The sequence below is a fragment of the Agelaius tricolor genome, unplaced genomic scaffold (genome assembly GCF_023055355.1).
Source record: "Agelaius tricolor isolate 1412-34295 unplaced genomic scaffold, bAgeTri1.0.p SCAF_3, whole genome shotgun sequence".
In the NCBI taxonomy this organism is placed as follows: domain Eukaryota; kingdom Metazoa; phylum Chordata; class Aves; order Passeriformes; family Icteridae; genus Agelaius; species Agelaius tricolor.
This window is the reverse complement of record NW_027269263.1, coordinates 36,827,356-36,848,683: the sequence shown is the minus strand read 5'-3', so window position 1 is coordinate 36,848,683 and position 21,328 is coordinate 36,827,356. Positions and strand designations below refer to the sequence as shown.

Genomic DNA, 21,328 nt, shown 5'->3' with positions numbered 1-21,328 from the left:
GCTGAAAGTAGTAAAAGCTGAGAGGGTAAATGGAAGTATCACATGTGCTTGTCCTCCTTTTGCTCTTCCACAGGTCTTCTTATGGCCACCATTGGCCATAAGACAAATACAGGCTATAGAGGCCCTATAGCAATAAAGCCATTCATATGCCTTATTTGGAGACAAATATCCTCAAAGTTTCAAGAGTCAACTGATTTTTATAAAACCACTGGGTTCAATTACCTCTGAATAAGGTATCTGTTAATCCTCATTCTTGTTTCCCACGCTCATGTTTACTATAGTTGTTCTTCCCGTTTTATTTCTCCTTAACTCTCTGTAAGGGCAATTAATTTTCTTTGGAGTAAAACACTTTTTCAAAAAATACCATGATTGCTGATTTGTCACTAAATACAAGCTTGTGGTTGAATTTCTTATGGCATCTGTACGTATAGAAAAATTCTTTGGTAACACAGTAGATCCAGGCACACTAGACTAGATTTGCCAACTCTGTTTTGCCAACATTTAAATTATACCAATAACTACAAAGTAGCAAACAACCACTACCTTGATAGCATGTATTTACCTAGGACTACTTAGTTAATTTTGGCCAGCTAACAGGGAGTGTAAAAAACCCACCATTGCAGTAGTGTCTCACCATTAAAAGTGCAAATGCTTCAAATATTGTATGGGTACTGAGCACTAGAACACCAAACAGGACTGAAATACTGCTTATCTATACACCCAGTATGCACATGATCCATGCAAGGGAACACCATGGACATGCCCCTATTAGTCCTGAACTGATGTACCAGTGCTGCCAACAGAACAAGTCTTTTGTATCTTTAATAAGATCTCCATCATGATGGTTAACAGACCTTCTGCTGCAGCTGTGAGCTCTCATGTCTGCCCTCCCTGCACTTTTAGATTAAGTCAGAAAGGAGTCATTTTGGTTAAACTGTTTAGATTAAACACAGTCAGAAAGGAGTCATTTTGGTCTATCCTTTCTAGATAGTTAAAAATAAAGGGAGAAACTAGGTTATATTAGAAAATGCTGAGTGCAGCAGAGTGCTTTTCACGAATCTCACCTGCGTTATATGGAGATGTAAGTAATGTTTAACAAGAACTTGGCCTCTATGACTTTTAGGTTGCTTTTAAGTATCTTTATTTGACATTCATTGGGCTTGGAACCAATTCAATTGCAGCAGTTGTGGCACAAATATCATACCATCTTTCACCCAAATCTATTTTCAGTACCACTCCTTCAATCCACACTGAATGGAGAGACCAATCATTCATGCTAAATTCCAGGTGTCATAGCAAAAAGCTGCATTGAAACATTACTTCAATGCCAATCTACCACAAGCTGAAAATGGAGAATATTATACACAGACTTTCAGAATTTATCGACTGAAAAAGAGAGAAGGAGTAAAGACTCATCAGAGATGAAAACATGTATATTTGCAGTCCAATCCTCCAGTTTTATTATTCATTTCTTTCCCACATTTATCCCATAGGTTGGCTAAGGCAATTTAGGAAACAGTAATCACTAAGACACTGCTGTCATCAAGATACAAATTTCTGCCTTCCTACCAGAGGCTACCATGTATGAACCTGAAACAGATCACATAAACTGTTATTCATCCCCTTCAGAGCTAACTGGATTCAATAATCTTTCATGGAAAGCTTTTTCACTCAAATCAGCTCACTACACACCATGGTATTTCTGGAGCATTTGCATTGGCTTGGGCTCTGCTGTGGAGTTGTAAATTCCAGTGAAGGATTAAGAATGCACAACTAAGGGATAAATAATAAATGATAATATCCTAAACTAGAACTTGTGTCTTTGAGCTGAATGCCTGATGACCCTAAATGAAAGCAGAACATCCACAAACTGCAAATTCTGAGAAACAGAATAATTTGATAACTTTTCCAATAGTGATCAAAGAATTTGTTTTCCAAAAGTTGTACAACTAAGTAATAGCATTTGTGAATTTTATGCAACAATTTTGTACAAGTTTCTGCTGATTTACCCACACATAAAAGCTTCATGCGTCTTGACTCAGACAAAATATGCTGCTGTACTTAGGCAAGGCAATTACAAACTGTTCAGTGCCAAGCGCTGTGGCAAGCATTGCTTTAGGCAATAAACTTCAGAACAACAATTCGTAATGAAATATTTAGACTTTACTGGCTGTAGAATATATTTTACAGAAACAAAATTTATAATATCAACAGTACAAACCTGATGCTTTATGAGGAACTGTTCCAAGCAGGGGGATATTTATAGTTGGATCAGCCATTATGCCTTTATCCAAAGAGTGCAAAGACAGGAATTCATAGTAGTACTCAGCCTACAACAAAATAAATTAAAAATCTATATTTATTTTAATCGTATTCACAGAAGCAAATTATTGAGCGCATAAACTATAGCAGAACTACTACACTTTTCATGATGCCATTTACTGGATTAGTTTCTATAATTTCCCTAAGTGCTTCTTCATCTAAGCAAAATTTTCAGACAATTTCCTCTTATTTCATAGATTGCGAGTGACCATACACAGTAATCACCATGCAGCATATCAGCAAGGAAAATGTCATGCATATAGTGGAGAAATATATAGTTATACAGAGAAGATGCTTTTTACAACCTACACCATTCATCTGGCAGACAACAAAAATATCTGAACACTAAACTCATTTTTAAAGCTGTTTTTTGGGCAGAATCCTCCTGGAACTGACTGGTGAGCCTCGATGACCTTCCTGTACTATGAGTGCAGTTTCAAGGGCATGGGCACATACAAGTGTGGCATGAGATTATCCAGGCTTGCTCTTGGCTGGTCTGCCCAGTTGCCTTGGGCAAACAGTGCCAGGCAGTGAGCAGCCACACTGCTGGGGCACCACAACAGGACACATATCTTGTTTACAGCTCTGACACTGCCTTGTTCAACCCCACTCCATTACCTTGTTCCAAGGGTGGAGCTGAGAGCTCTCCTACCAAGCTGGCTTCATGTCACTCATTAACTGCAACATCAATGACCTGTTTTGGCGATCCCTAGAAAGTGTTGGCATGATTTAAAAACTACTTTCCACTACCTTAATGCTACCCCCAGTAAGCACCTGCATTGTGGCACGGATTGCAGGCTCTGGTACTTTTGTCCATGGGAGCCTGGCCTCTCTGTTGGGTCATCTGTTCAAGATTTCTTCACATTTGATGCAAAGTGCCATCATGTGTCTGCAATGTGGCTCTACACACCACATACAGCTGAGATGTATGCACCTTAGCCAGTCACTAAAGGCTTCCACTACTGTCAGTAGCACAACTGCTGGTGTGCAGAGCAAGTGGAAATGAAACTTCTACGTTAAATTGTGGCATCTCATTTACCATGAAGCATACAAGGGATTACAGGTAATTCTATCTGCTGGTCTCAGGTAAGTGCTTGAGACCTTAGCATGGGTACTGGCAAAAATGTGTTTCCATCTGCTCACTGACAGTAGATGGTATTGTTCTGTCTACTTTTTAGATAAAACAGTGCAGCAAAGAGAGATTAAAGCCAAAACTTGGGCTGGTAAATGATAGCTTGCTTATGTCTGTAAGATGTTTGTCCATATCCTTAGCCAGAACAAGGTCCTTTTTCTTCTGTAATATCCTAGTTCCCTAGTACAAGAAGGACTGATAACACCAGAAAAGCACTTATGACCTGGATAGAATGGTTGTTAGGAAATTCCTGATCAGCCCTAGCATTACATCCACTTGCTCTGTAGGGACAGTAAGGACACCCCACAACAGAGAGGAGATGGCATGAGGGGCTGCACTCTACATGGACAATCTTCAGAGGGTGTTGCGTAGGCACAGAGGACTTGCAAAACAATAGGGCAGGAAACAATGAAAGGTTTTAAGTAGGGGTTAAACACATGGAGTAAATGTGTGAGGGAGACAGGACATGGAGAGAAACAGTAAAACCAGAGATGAAAAATGAAGTCTGGGGTAATGTTCAAAATGCTGCTTTTAATTAAAAACATTTTTTTTCCAATACAATATACCATGCCAAAATATGAAAAAAGGCCATAAAGTCAGATTGTGAACATTTTTGTTTTCAAATAAAACTTTGGTTCAGAAAAATAATTGTGTGTCTCCACACATCTATAGAATAGTGCAGTGAGTGAGTCAAGGCTCCACTGTCTGTTTCTCATTGGTTAGCTTTGATGTTTGGTCGTATCTAAACCAGGTCATAATGAGTTATGACCTGGGATATTAAAACATTATGTTCTTACTATTCTAGTAAACAACAACTGGTAACTAGTCCAAATAGCTCCACTCCCGTATTTCCATTCCAGACACACTGTTGTAGAAGGTCAGCTTGTGAGCCAGATTCCCAATTTGTAGGAAAAAGGACTGGAATCTCATTTTCTAGAGCCAATTTTCTAGCGCCTAAGGACAAAGACAAAAAGAAAGTTCCCCATGGACCCATTGCTGCATGAGCCACAATACTCACAGCTGCTGAAGGAAGTAATTCCTCTAAGCAGGGCAGAGGCGTAGCAGCGGTTGGTGCCTGAGGCAGGAATATGCTCTGATGGCACGTTCAAAAGATGGGAAGAGACATTGCACAAGCAACAGGCTGCTCAGAAGAAAAACCACACATTGCACTGTGGAGAGATAACTGCTCTCACCATTTCTCTGCAAAAGTTTGTACATCTGCTGAGTTGACAGGAACTGAACTTCTTGAAATGATAATATCTAAGAGGTGAAACACCTCAGGTAGATCCAGCTACCTTAACTTCAAAGTCATGTGCTGTAGAGTATGTTTGCAAATCATGTGAGCTGGATAGAGCTGGTTAAATTTTGACATTAAAGTTATACACAAAAATCCCAGTCTATAGAGGTTGCACAGTGAAGCAGAGTAGTTTCACTCCTCAAATCTGTGAACATAAAACATGATTTGACTGCCATAAATCCTACATATTTGGAGAAAATCTGTCTTGACACTAACCCTACATTGAGTCTCCTATATTGTCCCACTGTAATTGGAGTTGATTGCCAACTCCAATTGCCAATTAACTTGCATTAATCATCATGACTGAAAAGCAAACAACACGCTCTCAGCAAATATTTACCATGCTCCAAACTACCATGAAATTTAGTGATGATGGTTAACTGAAGATACAGGTTTGTGCAATTAAAATATGGTCTAGTGACTACTGTAATTTATGCTGTAAGTAGTCATTGTGAGTGACCTGGTAGTGAGAACAAAATTTGCTTGGATATTGTTGACAGTAAAGGAAAAAAATTATCATCTGTAATTCTCTTTTCCATCATACAGGCACTCTCATGGGGTTTTTTGGCGTTTTTTTGGTTGTTCTTTTTTTTAAAAGCCGGCCTACAAACTCTCTGGTATGTGAAGATCTAAATTTGGTAGTGAAGGTAAATCTTAGAAGAACAGTGTTGTCAAGGGTGGTGAAGAAAATGGGGTTTGCATTAAATTGCTGCTCACTGACAATTACACACTTTGCATGGACAAAGGACTTTTGGCTTGACTTCAGGAAGCACCCAAGGAGAAGTATGCTTTACTTCTGTGGAAAATCTTTCTTTGAGATCCTCAGAAACTGAGGCAAGGACCCCTGCAGACCTTGTGCGGACATTCTGGGGAGCTGGTGCTTTCAGGCAGCAGGTAGCCCCAAGCAGCTGCCCTTTAACAGTTCCCCATGTGGGTAAAGCAGAGAGAGGAAATTTCACTTTAGGCAAATAATTCCTTGGTCGGGATTAACTTTTATGGAGTCTGAATGGCTGTTTTCTATAAATCAGAGGAATTTAAAAGGTTATAAAAATAATGAAGCCCTCTAACAAGTATTGCAGAAAACATCTGTCGGCAGTTTGGTTTTAAATGATATACAGTTAAAATTCCTACAGATCTCCTTTCCTTGGTTCAAGATCTACTGCTTCGAAGCTCTTCTATCATTCAGATGACATGTTGTTTCTGCCTGATTTTTCTTTCATGTTTTATCAAAGAACTCACAATAGTATGCTTTACATTTTCTTCATTTTACACGATAGACATAGAATTGTAGTACCTAAAGTAAAGCAGAGTAGCTTGAACTGCTGTATGTTATGGTTCAATAACCTAATGAAATCTACACCCTTTCTAATTAAGAAGCAAATGTATGTTAGCTTTGAAAGTAGATGTAAGAAACTAACTCTATTTTCTTCTCATTATTTTAAAGAGATCAATGCTGAATATTCTGTTATCAATTAAATGACAAATATATCTTAATGCCAATTTTCTATATTTAAAGGAAGAAACACATCAAAGAAGTTCCTTTTTATCCCAGATCCACAAATATTTCTGGCTATGCACTCACTGGAAGATTCTACCCTGCATTATCCATAGCAGATGCTCACAGCTGCATATGCCATAAATAAAGTCACGAAGTGAGACAATGTATGTGTTTGTCAGGTGTTTACAGCATGGACCATTGCTTCTCCAAGATATTCACTGCATTAGGTCAGAGAAGTTGGTCTGTGCCCCAAGATGAAGCATGAAGCAAAGTGAGATAAATTCCAACAAAGATTATCTGTACCGTGCATAACAGGCTATTGAAGGAGTCTGGCCAGAGTAGGAAGTTGTACATATATGTGAGCATTTTGTTACTGCACTGCAGTCTAGACACTTCTGTCATGAACAACATAATGGGGCTCCCTTAGACAAGCAGATAATAATGTGTCTGCCTACGGACTGCCCATTTTTGTGCTAGGGACAGAACCCATGAACTGGTCCTGTCACAGAGTGGGTAAACCATTTTTCACACCTCAGTGTAACACTCAGAAACTTGCTGTCAGGCTCAAGAGGTAGACTTAAAATGGGAGGCATGCTCAACAACATGAAGCAATACTGAAACCTGCTCTGAGAAAATCAGTTTACATAGAAGACAGGGTAATCTGTCTGTCTTCCAGTATCAGCTGCTAAGGGTATGGGAACAGACTGAAGCAGCAGGGTTAAAAAAACAGAGATGCACACAAAAGGAGGAATAGAGATATTTGCTGTTTCAAATAAATTAAAAAAAGGACACTAACTAGAACTCAGAGAAATGGGAAACCTCAAAGAAAAATACATTATGTGACATTAGTAATTAGACAATGCTGTGGTGAAATGCTCACAAATCTGTAGAGCCTCTTCTATGCCTGCTTTCTTCTCATTAAGGAAATCATGGCAGATTGAAGAAAATCCATGCACAAGAGGGAAGGAAGACTTTTTAACAATAGAGTGCATCCCTGCATGAAACTTTCAACAATAACTACTTGTGGTTTTAATGGTTTTAGAAGAATGGTATAAAACTCTGATTTTGCCAATGGAAGAAGACTAACTGGTGCTTAATGTCTCCTGTGGCATTCAGCTGTGGATGGCAGATCAGGTCCTCCAACAGAATGATTTATGAAATTGGTAAAGTGAAATTTATCGTTTGTTTTTAAAAGAAACCTCAGATTTTGAAAGGTGACATTACAGGGTTCCAAAAATGCTTTGCACTGGGGAGATGGTCTGAAATCTTTGCAGAATACATCACCTTTTCCTCCAAATATTGAGAAAATAATTTCTATAAAGATAAGTAATAAGAAAAAATCACTGCCAAGAAGCCTGGTGAGGTCACAACACAATAGATTTAGATTATATTTGGCATTGTTTCTGGCAGTTGTCTGCTCTTTGGGAGACATGGGAAACAGGGCTCCTACCCAGTCATTTTGAGCAAATATTTTCTCTCACCAGAACCTGAGCTCTGGAGGTACTCTAGCATTTGAAGCAGTAATTTGAAAGCAGTAATTTGAAAAAATTGAAAAAGTAATTTGAAATCTCTGACTGGAAGCTGAAGGGCTTGCTAGAAAGACTGGGGTTTGAGAGGAACAGAGTTGAAAAAGAAAAATCCAAGTATACCAGCCGAGCATTAACTCTGAAAATCATCATCATGCCTAAAAAAGCAGGCTCCTGAGACAGAGGGACAAATAAAAGCCTAGTACACATTCCTGTCCATCATTAGCCTGCTAATGACAATACAGTTTTGGTTTAGATCAGAGGCAACCCTTGATGCAGCAGGAACCTGCAGTGGGGACAGTGGGGCTGTTCCACCAGGCTGGAGCCTTGGTTGAGCCTTTGCATTTGTGCAAAGAGATGCACAGCAACCTCCAGGTTAAGCACAAGCACGTGGAGACAAAGGCATGCAGCGTGCATGGTTTTCTTAAAACAGTCACAACAAATTTACAGCTCTTCAGTGATGAAAGTCTCGGAGTTTCTCATTCCTCTCTCTTGCTTTATTTGGAAACAAAGAAAGCAAAATAGCCCAACTTCCCATATTTAGACCTTTTTTGTTTAACACATTTTCTGTAATGCATTTTAGCACAGCTTCACCAGATTAGTTTTGAAAAACATTGTGCTGAAAGAAGACAAAATCACTAAGGTTTTGACAAATATGCAGTTAATTATGTCTTGAAAATTTCTAGCAAAGAATGCTATTTCTCTGCATGAACCAGGCCTGGTGCACAAGCTTCCTTTAAATTGTTTTCTCTCATGTCTTACAGATGAAAATTCGATAATTCTGCTTTGCGGAAGGGGAGAGAAGCAAACAGTACACCAAAAAGAGATATACCATTAAGAGTTCAGATTTAAAGTAAGTAAAACACACACAAGCCTTTGCTATCTTCAACAAAACATATTGCTCTGGTATCCTGAAAGCTATTCTCCTGAAAAGTTAATTCTTGTTCCAGCAGAGCAAGGGCTAATTCATTCTTTGTTCACCCAGGAAAAGATTAGTGGTGGATATTTAATGATAACGGATGTTCAAAATACCCACCTGTCGCAGACATCTTTTGTGAAAATCCTTTTCTTAGGATTTTTTCCTGCTGAGAAGCTGAGAGGTTTCAGCAACAAAATGTAAACAGTGGTTACCTGCTGCTGTGGAATGCATCAGGTGTGTCTGTGATTGGCCCATCTTGAATGTTTACAATTAATGGCCAATCACAGCCCAGCTGGCTCAGACTCTCTGTCCGAGACACGAACCTTTATTATTCATTCCATTCTATTCTTAGCTTAGCTAGCTTTCTGAGATGAAACTTTTTCTTCTATTCTTTTTAGTATAGTTATAATGTAATATATATATCATAAAATAATAAGTCAAGCCTTCTGAAATATGGAGTCAGATCTACGTCTCTTCCCTCATCCCTGTGAACACCATCACACCCACCTCCCAAAGCTAATAAAAAAGGAGAAAATTATTATTGCCCTTAGAGAAAAAAAATACAAAAAACACTGTCTCATCAGGTTACTTCCTAAGAAAACAAGTCTTTTCAGGCCTGCCACTGCCACCTGCAACACTTCTATGTGGCTCTGTGTACATTGAGAAAAACCCACAGGGCTATTTTCTCTCCCTCACAGCTTGAAAAGTAAGTGAATAGCTTGGTTGGCTGATCCTGGGTGGGCACCTTTAGATTTACAGTCTGTTTACAGTTTCAGGCTTTGGATAGATTTATTGATAATTAGTATTTACCCTGAAAATTCTTCACAGAGAATGTAAAATAATTTCAATAAAATCTTTACAATTAGGGAAGTGATGGTACTAACAAGCATTTAGGTTAGTTATGATGGGAATCTGAACAGACACTATATTTAGTTAAGCAGAATAGTTCTAAGAGCAAAAATGTAAAGCTTAGAGATGAGGCTTATCTGATGTGATGAGGGAAAGCTCACAGACTAAGAATAAGCTAATCCACCTCTTGAATGGTGGTAAACATGGATAATGCATACAGATTCATTTTGGCCACGCTTCAAACTTCCAACTCTTTGTTCTTAAGCCTCACAGAATAGCTTTGAAGTTGAGGATAAAGCTCCTCTAGCACACCATTACCAAAGAACAACCTTCTGATTATGATCTCATGAAAGTGTAATCAATTACTTACACAAGTTAAAAGCGTGGCAAACAGCAAAGGTCACATAATTGGCCTTTATTGAGTCCATGTGTTTCTATCTTGGCTTTAACTGGCACTCTTGTATAATAAATATAAATATCTCTCTTCAAAATGTAAGCAGTGAACTTTCTCAAAAGTTATGAAATCTCACAACAGCTTTTGTCAGACTGGAGTCCTTCAAGGGTTTCAAAGAGGGATGCCTCCACTTTTGTGTACCCATGTGACAGAAAGTTTGCAGCTCCTCTAACTGAGAGTTTCTTTATTTATTGCTCAGCAGATACCGGTCTTCAGCCTTATTTTACAGGAAGACTTGTGTTTAAAATTTGAAAAGATGCAAAAACTCAACTCTGTCCTGACTAGTCATTAGGAAAGACTTTGTTAACACTGCTCTCTTTTAATACCTACTGCATGGATTTTCAAATACATTTTTTGTGAAAATTGAGAGTCATTGTTTTCTTATTTCATAGGCTGTTGTTGATCAAAGCAAATCCTAGATACTACTGTGAAAGAAAAACTAAATTCACTACTAAGTGCTTTCTAAGTGTATCTGAAAAGGAACTTGTGTGTTTGTTGTTGTACCTGGAATCATACCGATTTTTCTACTGAATGAAGACTCTGCTAAGTGGATGTATATTGCTGTCATATTTCCATGTACTATAGAGGCTGCCACAGAGTTCTGTCCTCCATAACTATACCCTGAATTATTCAAAGCACAATGGACTTCTCTTCAGAGTAAAGTAAGGAAGAAGAATCCTATCTCCAGTTTCTGGTGGGAATCTGAACAGGTTCTACAAAGAGCTTTTCTATCTTTTGGACTGTTTCCATAGGCAGGGTCAGCACAGCTTCATCCCTTGGTTACAGTACCAGCCTCACAGGTCCAGTCTTCTGAGCTGAGGTCCAGTGTATTTCCCAGCATCTAAATGGAGTATCTTTTTTAAAACCAGCTCATCCTTGACTTCCTGTACACTCTAAGGACAGAGACCAATGCTTGCAGAAGAAAGCTCAGCCCAGCTAGAATCTGATTTACCTGCTGTCTTGAACCACCTTTCTTTCCCTCCCTGGGTGCAGGTGGAGTCTATCTGCAGCATAGGCATCTTTACAAGGCCTGGACTCTGCTGCCTTGACAGAGGGTCAAGCTGAGCTTCCAGACAAACCTTTTAAACACGCAGGAATAAGGCCCATTAAGAAAGGCAGGAAGTTTATTTTGAGAAAACTACATCCTTCTGTTGTGTTTTTTTTTATTCTGGATAATGTGTCCTATCCTGTGTCAGTCTAAATCCTGACAGGGAGGGCTGGCAGCTGAAAGGTCCCCAGAAGAATCTTTTGCAGAGACCCTAACCTCATTTTTATTAGAGAAAATGCATGAGGAATGGCAGCCTCAGAAATGAATGTGTGGACCTCCCCAAGCCCAAATTTACCTGTGATGAAAAACAAGCAGGAGTCTAATGACAGCAAAAGTCTGCACTCTGCTATAAGACAACTGTCCCATTTGGGATTCCAGAGTTTTGCTAAGATCAGAGGTATAATTTATTCCTTGATGAATATCTGTGGTAAACCTGGTCTGCTGTTGCAGACTGGGACCAAATTGTTCTTTTTGCCACTCAATACATTCCAGATATGTTGACAATCCCTAATTTCTGCTGGAGTCATAGGCTGCTGGAGATTCCCCAAATACCCCAAACCAGCCTTTATTGATGAATGAAGTGAGTAGCACTGGGCTTAATGGGGTCCACAACACTTTCAGGAAGAAAAAAATGCTGGAGGGGAACAATGTCCCACCCCACAGACCTTGCTGAGCAGTCAGGTCTGCTCTCTACATCACTACAGGGCACAGAAATGGCTTAAGAACCTCGGTATGATCCATCACCTACTCTAAATCAGGAAGGGGGAAAGACCTCACCGCACTTAATTCAGTCTTTGCAATCAGGGACTGGAACACATATATAAACCTAGAGACAGAATTTTCTGTTAAAGTTGCTGCATTTGGGAAGTGGCAGAAAAGCAAGAGATTCTACAAGAATTTGCAGAGATTATGAGCTTTTTACCCCCAGGTCACCCTTCCTCCTGCCCAGAAACTCTCAGCTACCTTGTACTTTGAAGTATTTCCTAATTAACATAATTTAATAAATTTATACTGTTTGATTGTATTTTACAGGATGAGAAAGCCCTTACTTTTGGATGAATAAAGGTATTATATAAATAGGATATGCCTGTTGAAATGTTTTACATCTAATTCTGGTGTCAGGTGATTCACAGAATCATAGAATGAAAGTAGCAGTGGCATCATGATACTATAAAAATGATGAAGTTTACTGTAAATATTTGGCAAGACACCTAAAAAGGGAATATTAACTAAGCAGGATATTCACACAGATACAATTCAAATGTGGACGCTGTCAGTGGGCAGGATAAGCTGCAGACTTTGTCCCATCAAAGGAAAGTTACCATTAGATCAAGTAAAAATGTGAAACCCATGGCTCTTGATGTGATGAAGACTTATAGTTTTTGCCTTAAGGATCAGTATAAGCTGCTCCATCCTGTACCTAACACCAACACTCCACAGGTCTGATCAGAGGGAATCAACATGTTGGGTTACAAGCTTTCAGCTACCCTTGCCAATACAGAAATCAGATAAAGCCTATGCAATATAAATAGAGGCTTCTGTGCAAAATTGGAAGGAAGGAGGTAAAAAAGCCAGCACAAAGCAAAACAAAAATATCAATCAAGGTAACTGCTAACATGCTTTGCTGGAAAATTAACTCTCAGCTCTTAATATGTTATGCATATCATCTGTTGCTCATGATTACAGACCCAGATAACTGTATTTTTCCCCTTCTTCCTCTCTGAAGTGTGCTCTGCTGTGCAACCTGCCTGTTCTCCCTGACAGTCTCTGCTAGGAATATTGTAGCCACATAATTGCTTGCAGAAACTTTATGTATGCTTTAACTTTATGTGGCTTCACAACAGGAAAATAAATTTGTTTCAGCATGGTTACTCAAGTAGACTCTGTTTCAACAGCTCAATTTATTTCCCAAAACCTCTGCAAGAAAGAAAACTGGCTAAGGCTCAAACTTGGCAAAATGAGACCAGTGTTTGCTGTAGTTTAAAAGCAACAGGTTGAAGTTGGTACTTGTACTCCTTACTGAAGGTGTTCATTGGACTTGATTATTTGTCTATGAGGTTTTAAGTCTCACATTCCCTTTGGCTGTATCAATATTCACACATTTGCAAGTTGAGGGCAAGGAGAAAATATTGCAGGAAGAGCTTAACTTCTGCTTATCCAGAGGTTGTGATTTGTCCATGTCTTCCACGTGTTCTGAGAAAAATCAGGTCCATAATCACAGAATTGAAAGCTCTGTTCTCTGATGGTCAGGATGTTCCAAGAGCCTGCCCTCTGCTTCTCTGGACAGCTGTTATTGCAAAGGCTGGCTCTCTGGCTCTTGCTGCAGGTTTCTGTGCTTCAGTGTTCAGAGCTGGTGACAGATCTTCTCATTAGTGGGCTGCTGTTTGGGAGTTTATTTTGCCTGGTGATCAGCCAAAACCTGAGGCTGGGAGATTGCCAGGTTTGATGTCAGGCATATTTATTTCCTTTAGGATCAGCTGGGTTTACCTAGCTTTTTATCCAGGCAAAGGGGCAACTTCAGAGGATTTGTGAGACCAGCTCTGAAAGCGGTGCTTGGTCTTCAAGTTATCTATTGACGTATTTAGCACTGATGACAGCAAGTGCTGAAGCAGCTCAAAGATAATTGCCCATTTTTCCTTGTATGGCCAAAAAAGATGGACTCCACCATCTGGTTGGAGTCAGCTGGTTGGAAAACAAAGCAAACTTTTATTTTAGATGCTAAAAAATCCCAGGGGTTTTCTTGTTGTATGGCTGGGGGAAAAAAAATCACCCCAAATCTTTGAAAGCCATTGCTAGGGTATACTATGAACAGAACATACTAAGATTCCACATACTGTGGTGGACTTCAGGTATCAGAGCTGGGTAAAGCCTCCTAATGCCTCTGTACAACAGTAACAGCATCTTTGCTTTCTTTAAGTTACTTTTTTTGAGGCAGATTTGGGTTGCTGCTTCACTGTGAGACCCAGGACTGACCTCTGAGGTGGACCACTAGCAATGGCTTTCCAGCTGGAGCAATGCACCTTTTTCATCTAAGTGCCACTTCCTCACTTCTGCAGCTGGAGTGTGGGGGGAGGCAGTTGCTGAAGGCCTGGGCTCCATCAGGCACAGCCCTGCCAGCCAGTCAAGGTGGGTATCACATTTCCACCATGTCTGGGCTACAGTTCACTGATGCAGTGAAGAGCTTGGCCACAAATAAACTGTCAAGAAGCAAACAAAAACCTCCCAGCAAAATGAAAAAATCCAACATGGTAAAAGAGACTAGTGCAAGTAAAGTAGAATCTTTCAGATGGTAGAATTTGTACAGAAAAAGGCAAATAAAAGAAGAGCAAACCCTAACAAGCCAAATGTAAAATCACAGGAAGGAAAAACAGAAGAGGTTTTGAGATGCATTTTCTTGAAAGCTTTAAAAATATTAATCAGGAACTCATTGTTCTGAGCTAAGGTATTCAGCTCTTGAAATTCTATTCAATGTGATGCAAATATCTACTACATATCAGTTTTGAAAACTCTGGGGCACACCCTATTCCTCACATATCTGCATGCCCTAGGAAGAGTGTGGTTCCTTACGTTTGTTTTGTATGTACATAAGCACTTGACTAGAATCAAGTCAATAATAGTTGCAGCCCCAAAAAAACCTCTTTGGAAAGTGTGAAAGCAAGAGAAGATGTTAAATACATGAAATTAGTTCAGTTAGTTCTCATTTTTGTTAGGTCTTTCTCTATAGCATTACTTGTTAATGGCATCAATTTAAGACCACTAAGAATATGCCTGTGAAACTGTCTGTAAAAAGAGGTGATGTTGCCAGAAAACATTTTCACTTCCACAAATAGAAAAAAGAAACAGAGGAAGGCAACACAAGAGGAAAGCCTGGATTTTCTATTTCAGAAAAATTGTTAGTAACACAGGGAGTAAAATCTGTACAATTTTGCAAAATATAATCTTGAAGCTTGGGATGTCCTTGTTAGTTCCAATGCTTTTCAACAGTTATGTTGTACATTGCAGCTACTACTGTAAAAGTAGTGAAAAACACTTTACAACTAGCTTTTTGTTTTGTTAAAAATGAATTATTTATAGAAATGATAAACAATGAAAATCTTGAACTGTTTACTTAACATAGGTTTACACTGCTGTGTAAAAAGAATAATTGTGTAGTTTACACACATGCCATGTAAATTACTATGGAAACCAGATGCAGCTTACACTACAAGGTGCCTTGTAACTCATCTCTGCTGAGCAATAAATCCCCCTTTTCTTCTTGGCAAAACTTTGAGAAACTTTACTGCTGTTTTCTATCAGTAGATAGAACAGATGGCTGGCACATGCCTGCTCCACTAAGAAAGTGGGATTTCTACAGTATTACTTTGATCCCTGGTGGCATGTCTACAACACAGAGACGCAAAATACCACAGCTGAGTAGAATCTAAATATTAAAGGTTTTGAGCTGTGCTTTTGATTTGAGAACCCCCTGTCTAAAAATCATGCTCACAGTATGTAAACTTCTTCACATTCCACATGGAAATTTTGTTACAGAGGTCAGAAAACAAAGTATTTCCCCGGTTTGGTGACATGAAGGTGCAGTGAAGGTATCACTGAAAATCACAGGAGTGTGAGTTAACACAATTACCTTGACCAAACTTCAAGAAGAGCCATACTTTTATTGGAAAAAAACTCCTAAATTTTGCATATTAGACATTTTTTAAGCTGAAAAGCATCACTGTAATGACTGGTTACAAATAAGATATTTACAAAAAAATTCAGCAGTTTCTTTGAAGAAAAGTTTCCTTTGAAGAATTAGGTTTTGAAATTCAATACTTGATATTTTCTTTCAGTTTATCAGGGAAATAAACTGGAGCACCACAGGGAAATAAACTGGAGCACCTTATTGACTGGAGCACCTTATTGCACCACTAATGCCTTAAAATTGGTGGCCTGCTAGCTTTCCTCTGAGCAAGGAAACAAATGTTCCCCCAGCATAGCTGGATATTCCATTTTATCTTTATGGTCAGGCTACATCTCAGCAGTATAAGACAATTTCAGACAACTCAGCTGAGCTATTCAGGGCTGATGGGCACATTGCTGAGATCAGAACTAGCCTCCAGGAGCTGTTAACTACATAGAATTCCTGACCTTCACTTAACAATACAGAAATGACGATAGAAAATGCACTGAAGACCACATTCCCTCTTTCTCAGAGGTGGGCACCTTTTTGATTGACTCAAGGTTGTCAATAACTCTTTGAGACTTATTTCAGGTGTCATGTCATGCATTCAACTATGCACCAGGAGAGGAACTATAGGCTATTCATAACAGTGGGGAGGGGGAAGTGAGCCACCACAATAATTCATCTGACCACAAATACTTCTCCCATATCTGAAAGGAAAAAAACAGCCTGGGCAGGTTGTGGCCAGATTGACTATTTCTCTGGATCAGACCAGAGAATGTTACACAACAAAAATTCCAACTTGATTTTTAGTTTATTTTTTTCACCTCCTGTCTATTAAAGCAACTGGGCTGCTGCTCTGTCACTGAGCACTTGCTGTCTGGGAAATAATCAACTTTTTTATATGGTTCTCTTCCACCAATATTCTCCAGGATGTGAACCTAATTTTCAGCTCTCAGAATTCCCACTGAAAGTTAAAAATACATATTGGTTTTTGTAGATTTGGAGATGATTAAATACTTGTCACAAATTCTTAAATGCTGTAGAGATTATGTTATCACTGCAATCTTTGGTAACTTTCACTAGTGGACACGTGGAAAACACGTAAACATGTTGCAGCATTAATCACTGTGATAGGGTCTCACTGGGAAGTTTTTTAGCTCAATCTTCCACAGAGGACAAGACCATTAAAAGCCATTGTATTTTCTTTTGGAAAAACCATCCAGAATAAGAGCAAGAAGCACACCGGTGAGCTCTAGTGGTTACATGGATGCGTGCTATATACTACATATTATCACTGATTTTTGCTTTTTTAAACCTTTCAATTCAAAGAAATTTGTAACTGTCAATTTATGCAGATAACATTTCTAAAGAGAACATAGTACCTGTAATGTTATGCTTTAATTTATAGGTAGAAGCATAAAGTGGATAAAAACATGACAATCCCGTCACCTTTAACTTTCTTGCCACCCCTGGCTCATCCTGATTTCACTTGCAAAAAACCTATATATTTAGCACCCTCAGACCCTTAAATTTTGGGTTTCCCCTTGCATTTCCTAATAATTAATTAGAAGTACTGGACTAGCAATTAAAAGCGACTAATGCTTTTCTTTGGTTAATGCTTTGTAGTGAAAATGATTTTGTTTGCTTATCAAACTAAATCTTTTTCACATAAAATGTATTCAGGAAACAAAGGCCACTGCATCAGAAGTGTAACACCTAAATGTAGTGAGTTTCAACCACTTCTGTTTACACAGAATACAAATGCAATCTAGTCCTTAAAATGTGCCTTTCAACAAGCCATTTTTGAGTTAGAATATTCAGCCATGCAGGACTGAGAAGCATTGCCACTCCCTGGGTTGAATTATTTACTCACCTCAAACTTGGATCATCCTTTATCCCAGGAGCAGGTAGATGGGACCTACCCACTGGATATTTATACATGCTACAGTGCCCTGCTGGGGATCCCAGGTGTGGTGGGTTGACCTTGTCTGGCCCCCATCTTGTTGATATCAGGACCAGGAACCGTGTAATGCCATGGACATCCTGCACTTACTGAAGAGAAGCCTTGTATCTGTAGACCCAAAAAGGGTCTAGCTATTCCTAGAGGTGAGGCATATACTTCTGGGAGCCCCCAGACATTGGAGGCCCAGAGAAACATCTTCAAATTTCAACTGGGATACAGGGTCAAGAGGTCTATAAGGCACAACACCCACAGAAGAATTATTTCAGTTTTACCAAACAGAAGGCAACAGTATGCTAGTTAACATCTATTTTGCAGAAAGCAGTCTAGCACTTCATCATTTCAAATGCCTTTCTTCTTTCAAAAAGTACTAGTTTCCATTTCTTTTCCTTCTTCCTTTCTTGCTTCTCTTTCCCCTTTCTCTTCTTTTCTTTTCCTCTCCTCCTCCCTTCCACTTCTCATTTTCCCTTCCCTCACTTAGGAAATTCCCAGAAAAGTACAGAATAAAGGTAGTAAGTTGTTAGCACTTCCCTGGATGTGTTAATGGAAACTTCTAAGAACATGTATACTTAAAACCAAAACAGAACACTGGAAAAAAGTAAAAATGTACTCATTTCTTCCCCTCATAAAATATTGGAAGTTCTGGAGAAACACAGAACTTTTTTAACCATTTAGGTATTTCACTTACAAATTATGCTTTGTCTAAGAGGAATTCAGTAATTTGGAAAACAGGAGGAGGACTAATGGGTCAAACACCTTTGCAGCTGCTCAGAAAGGATTTTGTCCTGCATGTGGCATCAAGCAGAACATTTTCCTATACTGTCTTTAAGCCTGTGACTCTTCTCACTGAAATCAGTATTGGAACCACCTTTTCCTAATGATCCACCTGTAGGCAGCAAAGGAGGGAGAGCAGAGCACAAGAAGGAAATCCAAGAGGACAGTGTTCAGTCTAACATCTTGATCACCCATTAAAAAAGACCTAGTTTTATCATCAACAGCAACTGAAGCTGTCAGAGAAATGGAACAGAAAACACAGTCCCAAAAGACAGCAATTATTTCTAGCTATTTAAATGCCAGCCCTGGGCGTACAAAGCTGTTTTCTCTGTAAAGCTTGATGGGAACGCCAAAGACCTAGAGCAAGGCAGCCTTTGTGAGCAAGTTTTGTCTCTCCACATTCACCTTCCTCTCTGGAGGAGGGGGTGAAGCATTTCCTAAACCCAAAGGCTTTGTGAGGACAGCAAAAATTGCAAGGGCATCAGACAACACCTTGAAGCCAAACAAGTCCTGTAGGTAGAGAACTTTCAAAACAACCAAAACAACAACAAAATTTGTGAAGCTGCAATTAGCTGAATTATACAATCAATTATCACAATTTAAATGGAAATATTGTTTCATCTCTACAAAGTTCTTTATTGTATAAAGTCACTGTTCAGCACTGTAAAAAGGAAATAATTTTATCCAGGATTTTATGCCACCATGTTTTTTCTGTATCCATGATAATGTACACTAACAAGTTTCAGCTTTATGCAAATTCAACATATGTTGTCAGTGTGTCAAATCATATATATGTTTCTTCACAAAAATATGTCACAGATTCTTACATTTTCAACAAAAGAATCCAACAGGATTCAATAAACTACAGATTTATGTGGTTTTACAATTTAACTCGGTAAAATTAAGTCTACAGAAGAGAATTGCTATTTAGTAGCATTACAAATTTAGCCTGCACATTTAGTACATAGAGATCAATGAAGAGCCTGTAGCGTATGTTCATAAGCTAAAGACGAAAGAAAACTGAATCCACGGAACTACCATCCGGTACAAAATTTTACGGCAAATACAGGCGACTGGGGTGTTCCTAGTGAGTTCTGTCTCACGTCTCACCAGCCTGAGGGTTCTCCGGGCCGGGCCGCCCGGCGCTCCCACGCACCTTCCAGCCCTTTCCCAGCGCGCTTTCCCAGCCATCCATCCCAACGCGCTGGCAGCAATCCCTGCTCCCCGAGCCCCCCGCCCGCGCCTCGGACTCCCGCTCTCCGGGCTGCCCCAGCACGCCTCGGAGAGGGTTTCCTCAACTATTCCAAGGCCAAAGCACCTGCCTGGGTTTACAGAGCGTCCCCGCCCCTTGCCGCGGCCCCATCTCGGCACCTACCCGTCCCGTTGCCTGCCAAGTGAAGTTCATGGCGTGGATGCCGACGGGGATGGCGGGCATCCTCTGCTGGGCTTTCCTAAAGTCGTGGGTGAACGGGGCCATCTTCCCCTCGGACACGATCAGAATATCCTCCTCGAAGCCTGCGGAAGGCAAAGGGGCGCAATATGCGGCAGCCCCGCCGGGCTCGGCTCCGGGCTCCCGCCCGCCGTTCGGGTCAGCGGCCGCACTTACCGATGAGCACCCGCGCCTGCTGGGCGTCGATCCACAAGTAGAGGGTGTCGGGCTGGCGCGGGGCGGCCCGCAGGCTGCAGAGGCTGAGGGCGCCGCAGAGCAGCGCGGCACAGCACAGCCGCCCCGCCGGGGCCATGCTCCCGCACCGCCCGCCCGGGGCTCGCCGGCTCCGCTGCCGCTCCTCCCTCCCTGTGCCGCGGGGCGGCCCCGGCGGGGCGGCGGCAGCAGCGGGGCGGGCACCGGGGAGGGCGGCGGGCGGCGCCGCGGGCGGCCGGGAGCGCGGCGCTCGCACGGTCCTTCCCCCGCCGCGGAGGGAGGTCAGCGCTCCGGGACTGCGGGTGGCCCCCCTCTCCCGCAAGAGCAGAGCCGAGAGCCGGGACCGTGACCCACACCCGTTCTGTCACAGGGGACCGGTGACACCGCAGGGTCGCACCCTGCCGCGCGTCCCGCCCCCCTCCCTGTGTTCGCCCTCCCTGCAGGGGCACCCCGGCACTCCGGCCGTCACGGTGGCACCGCCACGGTCGCAAATGAGTCGCTGGAGTCACTCGTGTCTGCGTGAAGAAACGAAGTCCGTGCGTAGCCGCCCCCCTGGCACACGTGGGGTTCGAGTCAGAGATGGGGGGAGCATCACCCAAGCGGCAGGTGGGTGCGGTGCGGCCGCGGCTGCAGCGGGGACCCGCGACACCGCACAGGTCAGGCCCTAATCCGGACAGTGGCACAGGGACACGCTTCCCAGCACCAGAGAACGACGCACAAAATGAGGCAACGCGCTAAAGGAAGAAGAGGCTTTCACCTGGCTTTTGTCCGAAGGTCTTGAGAACAGTGGAGACTGAAAAACACTGAAATGTTGGCATTTACACAGAAACTGGAACTGTCTCAATATAGAAACTTAGTTAAAGCTTGAAAGAATCTTCTATTAAAAAATTATTTAAGCAGAATTACCCCTTCTAAAGGAATAAAAAAATACTGTTTCTAAGTTTTCTGGATTTTTCCATTACAAAAAGAAAAACCTTTTTTTTTTTTTTCTTTTTTAAAGACCCCAAAATCAAAACTTAGCAGGATAGATAAAGTTTGAGTAAAACCCCCAAGTTTCTGTCTGTAGTGTTCTGGAAGAAGTTGCAGGGTATTTTCTCCCTGTGATTACTGCTTCAGATGCTGCTGGCACTCCATCTCATCCTGTTAGTGTGACTGCTAAAGTTACCTCTGTACTACTGCCAGGACTGGAATTCTCTATGTAATGGACAGCAACATGAAGTTGGTCTTTCTTTTCCAGACAGATG

At 40.9% G+C, this 21,328-nt stretch overlaps 1 protein-coding gene across 1 annotated transcript in view; it reads right to left on the bottom strand.

The window, feature by feature from the left end:
* WIF1 (WNT inhibitory factor 1) overlaps positions 1–20,254 on the bottom strand; it is a 37,798-nt gene extending 17,544 nt beyond the window's left edge. The window contains exons 1-3 of the mRNA XM_071423498.1: positions 20,049–20,254; positions 19,818–19,957; positions 2,222–2,330 (exon numbers count right to left, since the gene is read on the bottom strand). Coding sequence (XP_071279599.1) covers positions 2,222–2,330; positions 19,818–19,957; positions 20,049–20,184 — 385 coding nt within the window. The 5' untranslated portion in view covers positions 20,185–20,254. The remainder of the gene's footprint in view (positions 1–2,221; positions 2,331–19,817; positions 19,958–20,048) is intronic.
* Between the last annotated feature and the right edge of the window lie 1,074 nt (positions 20,255–21,328).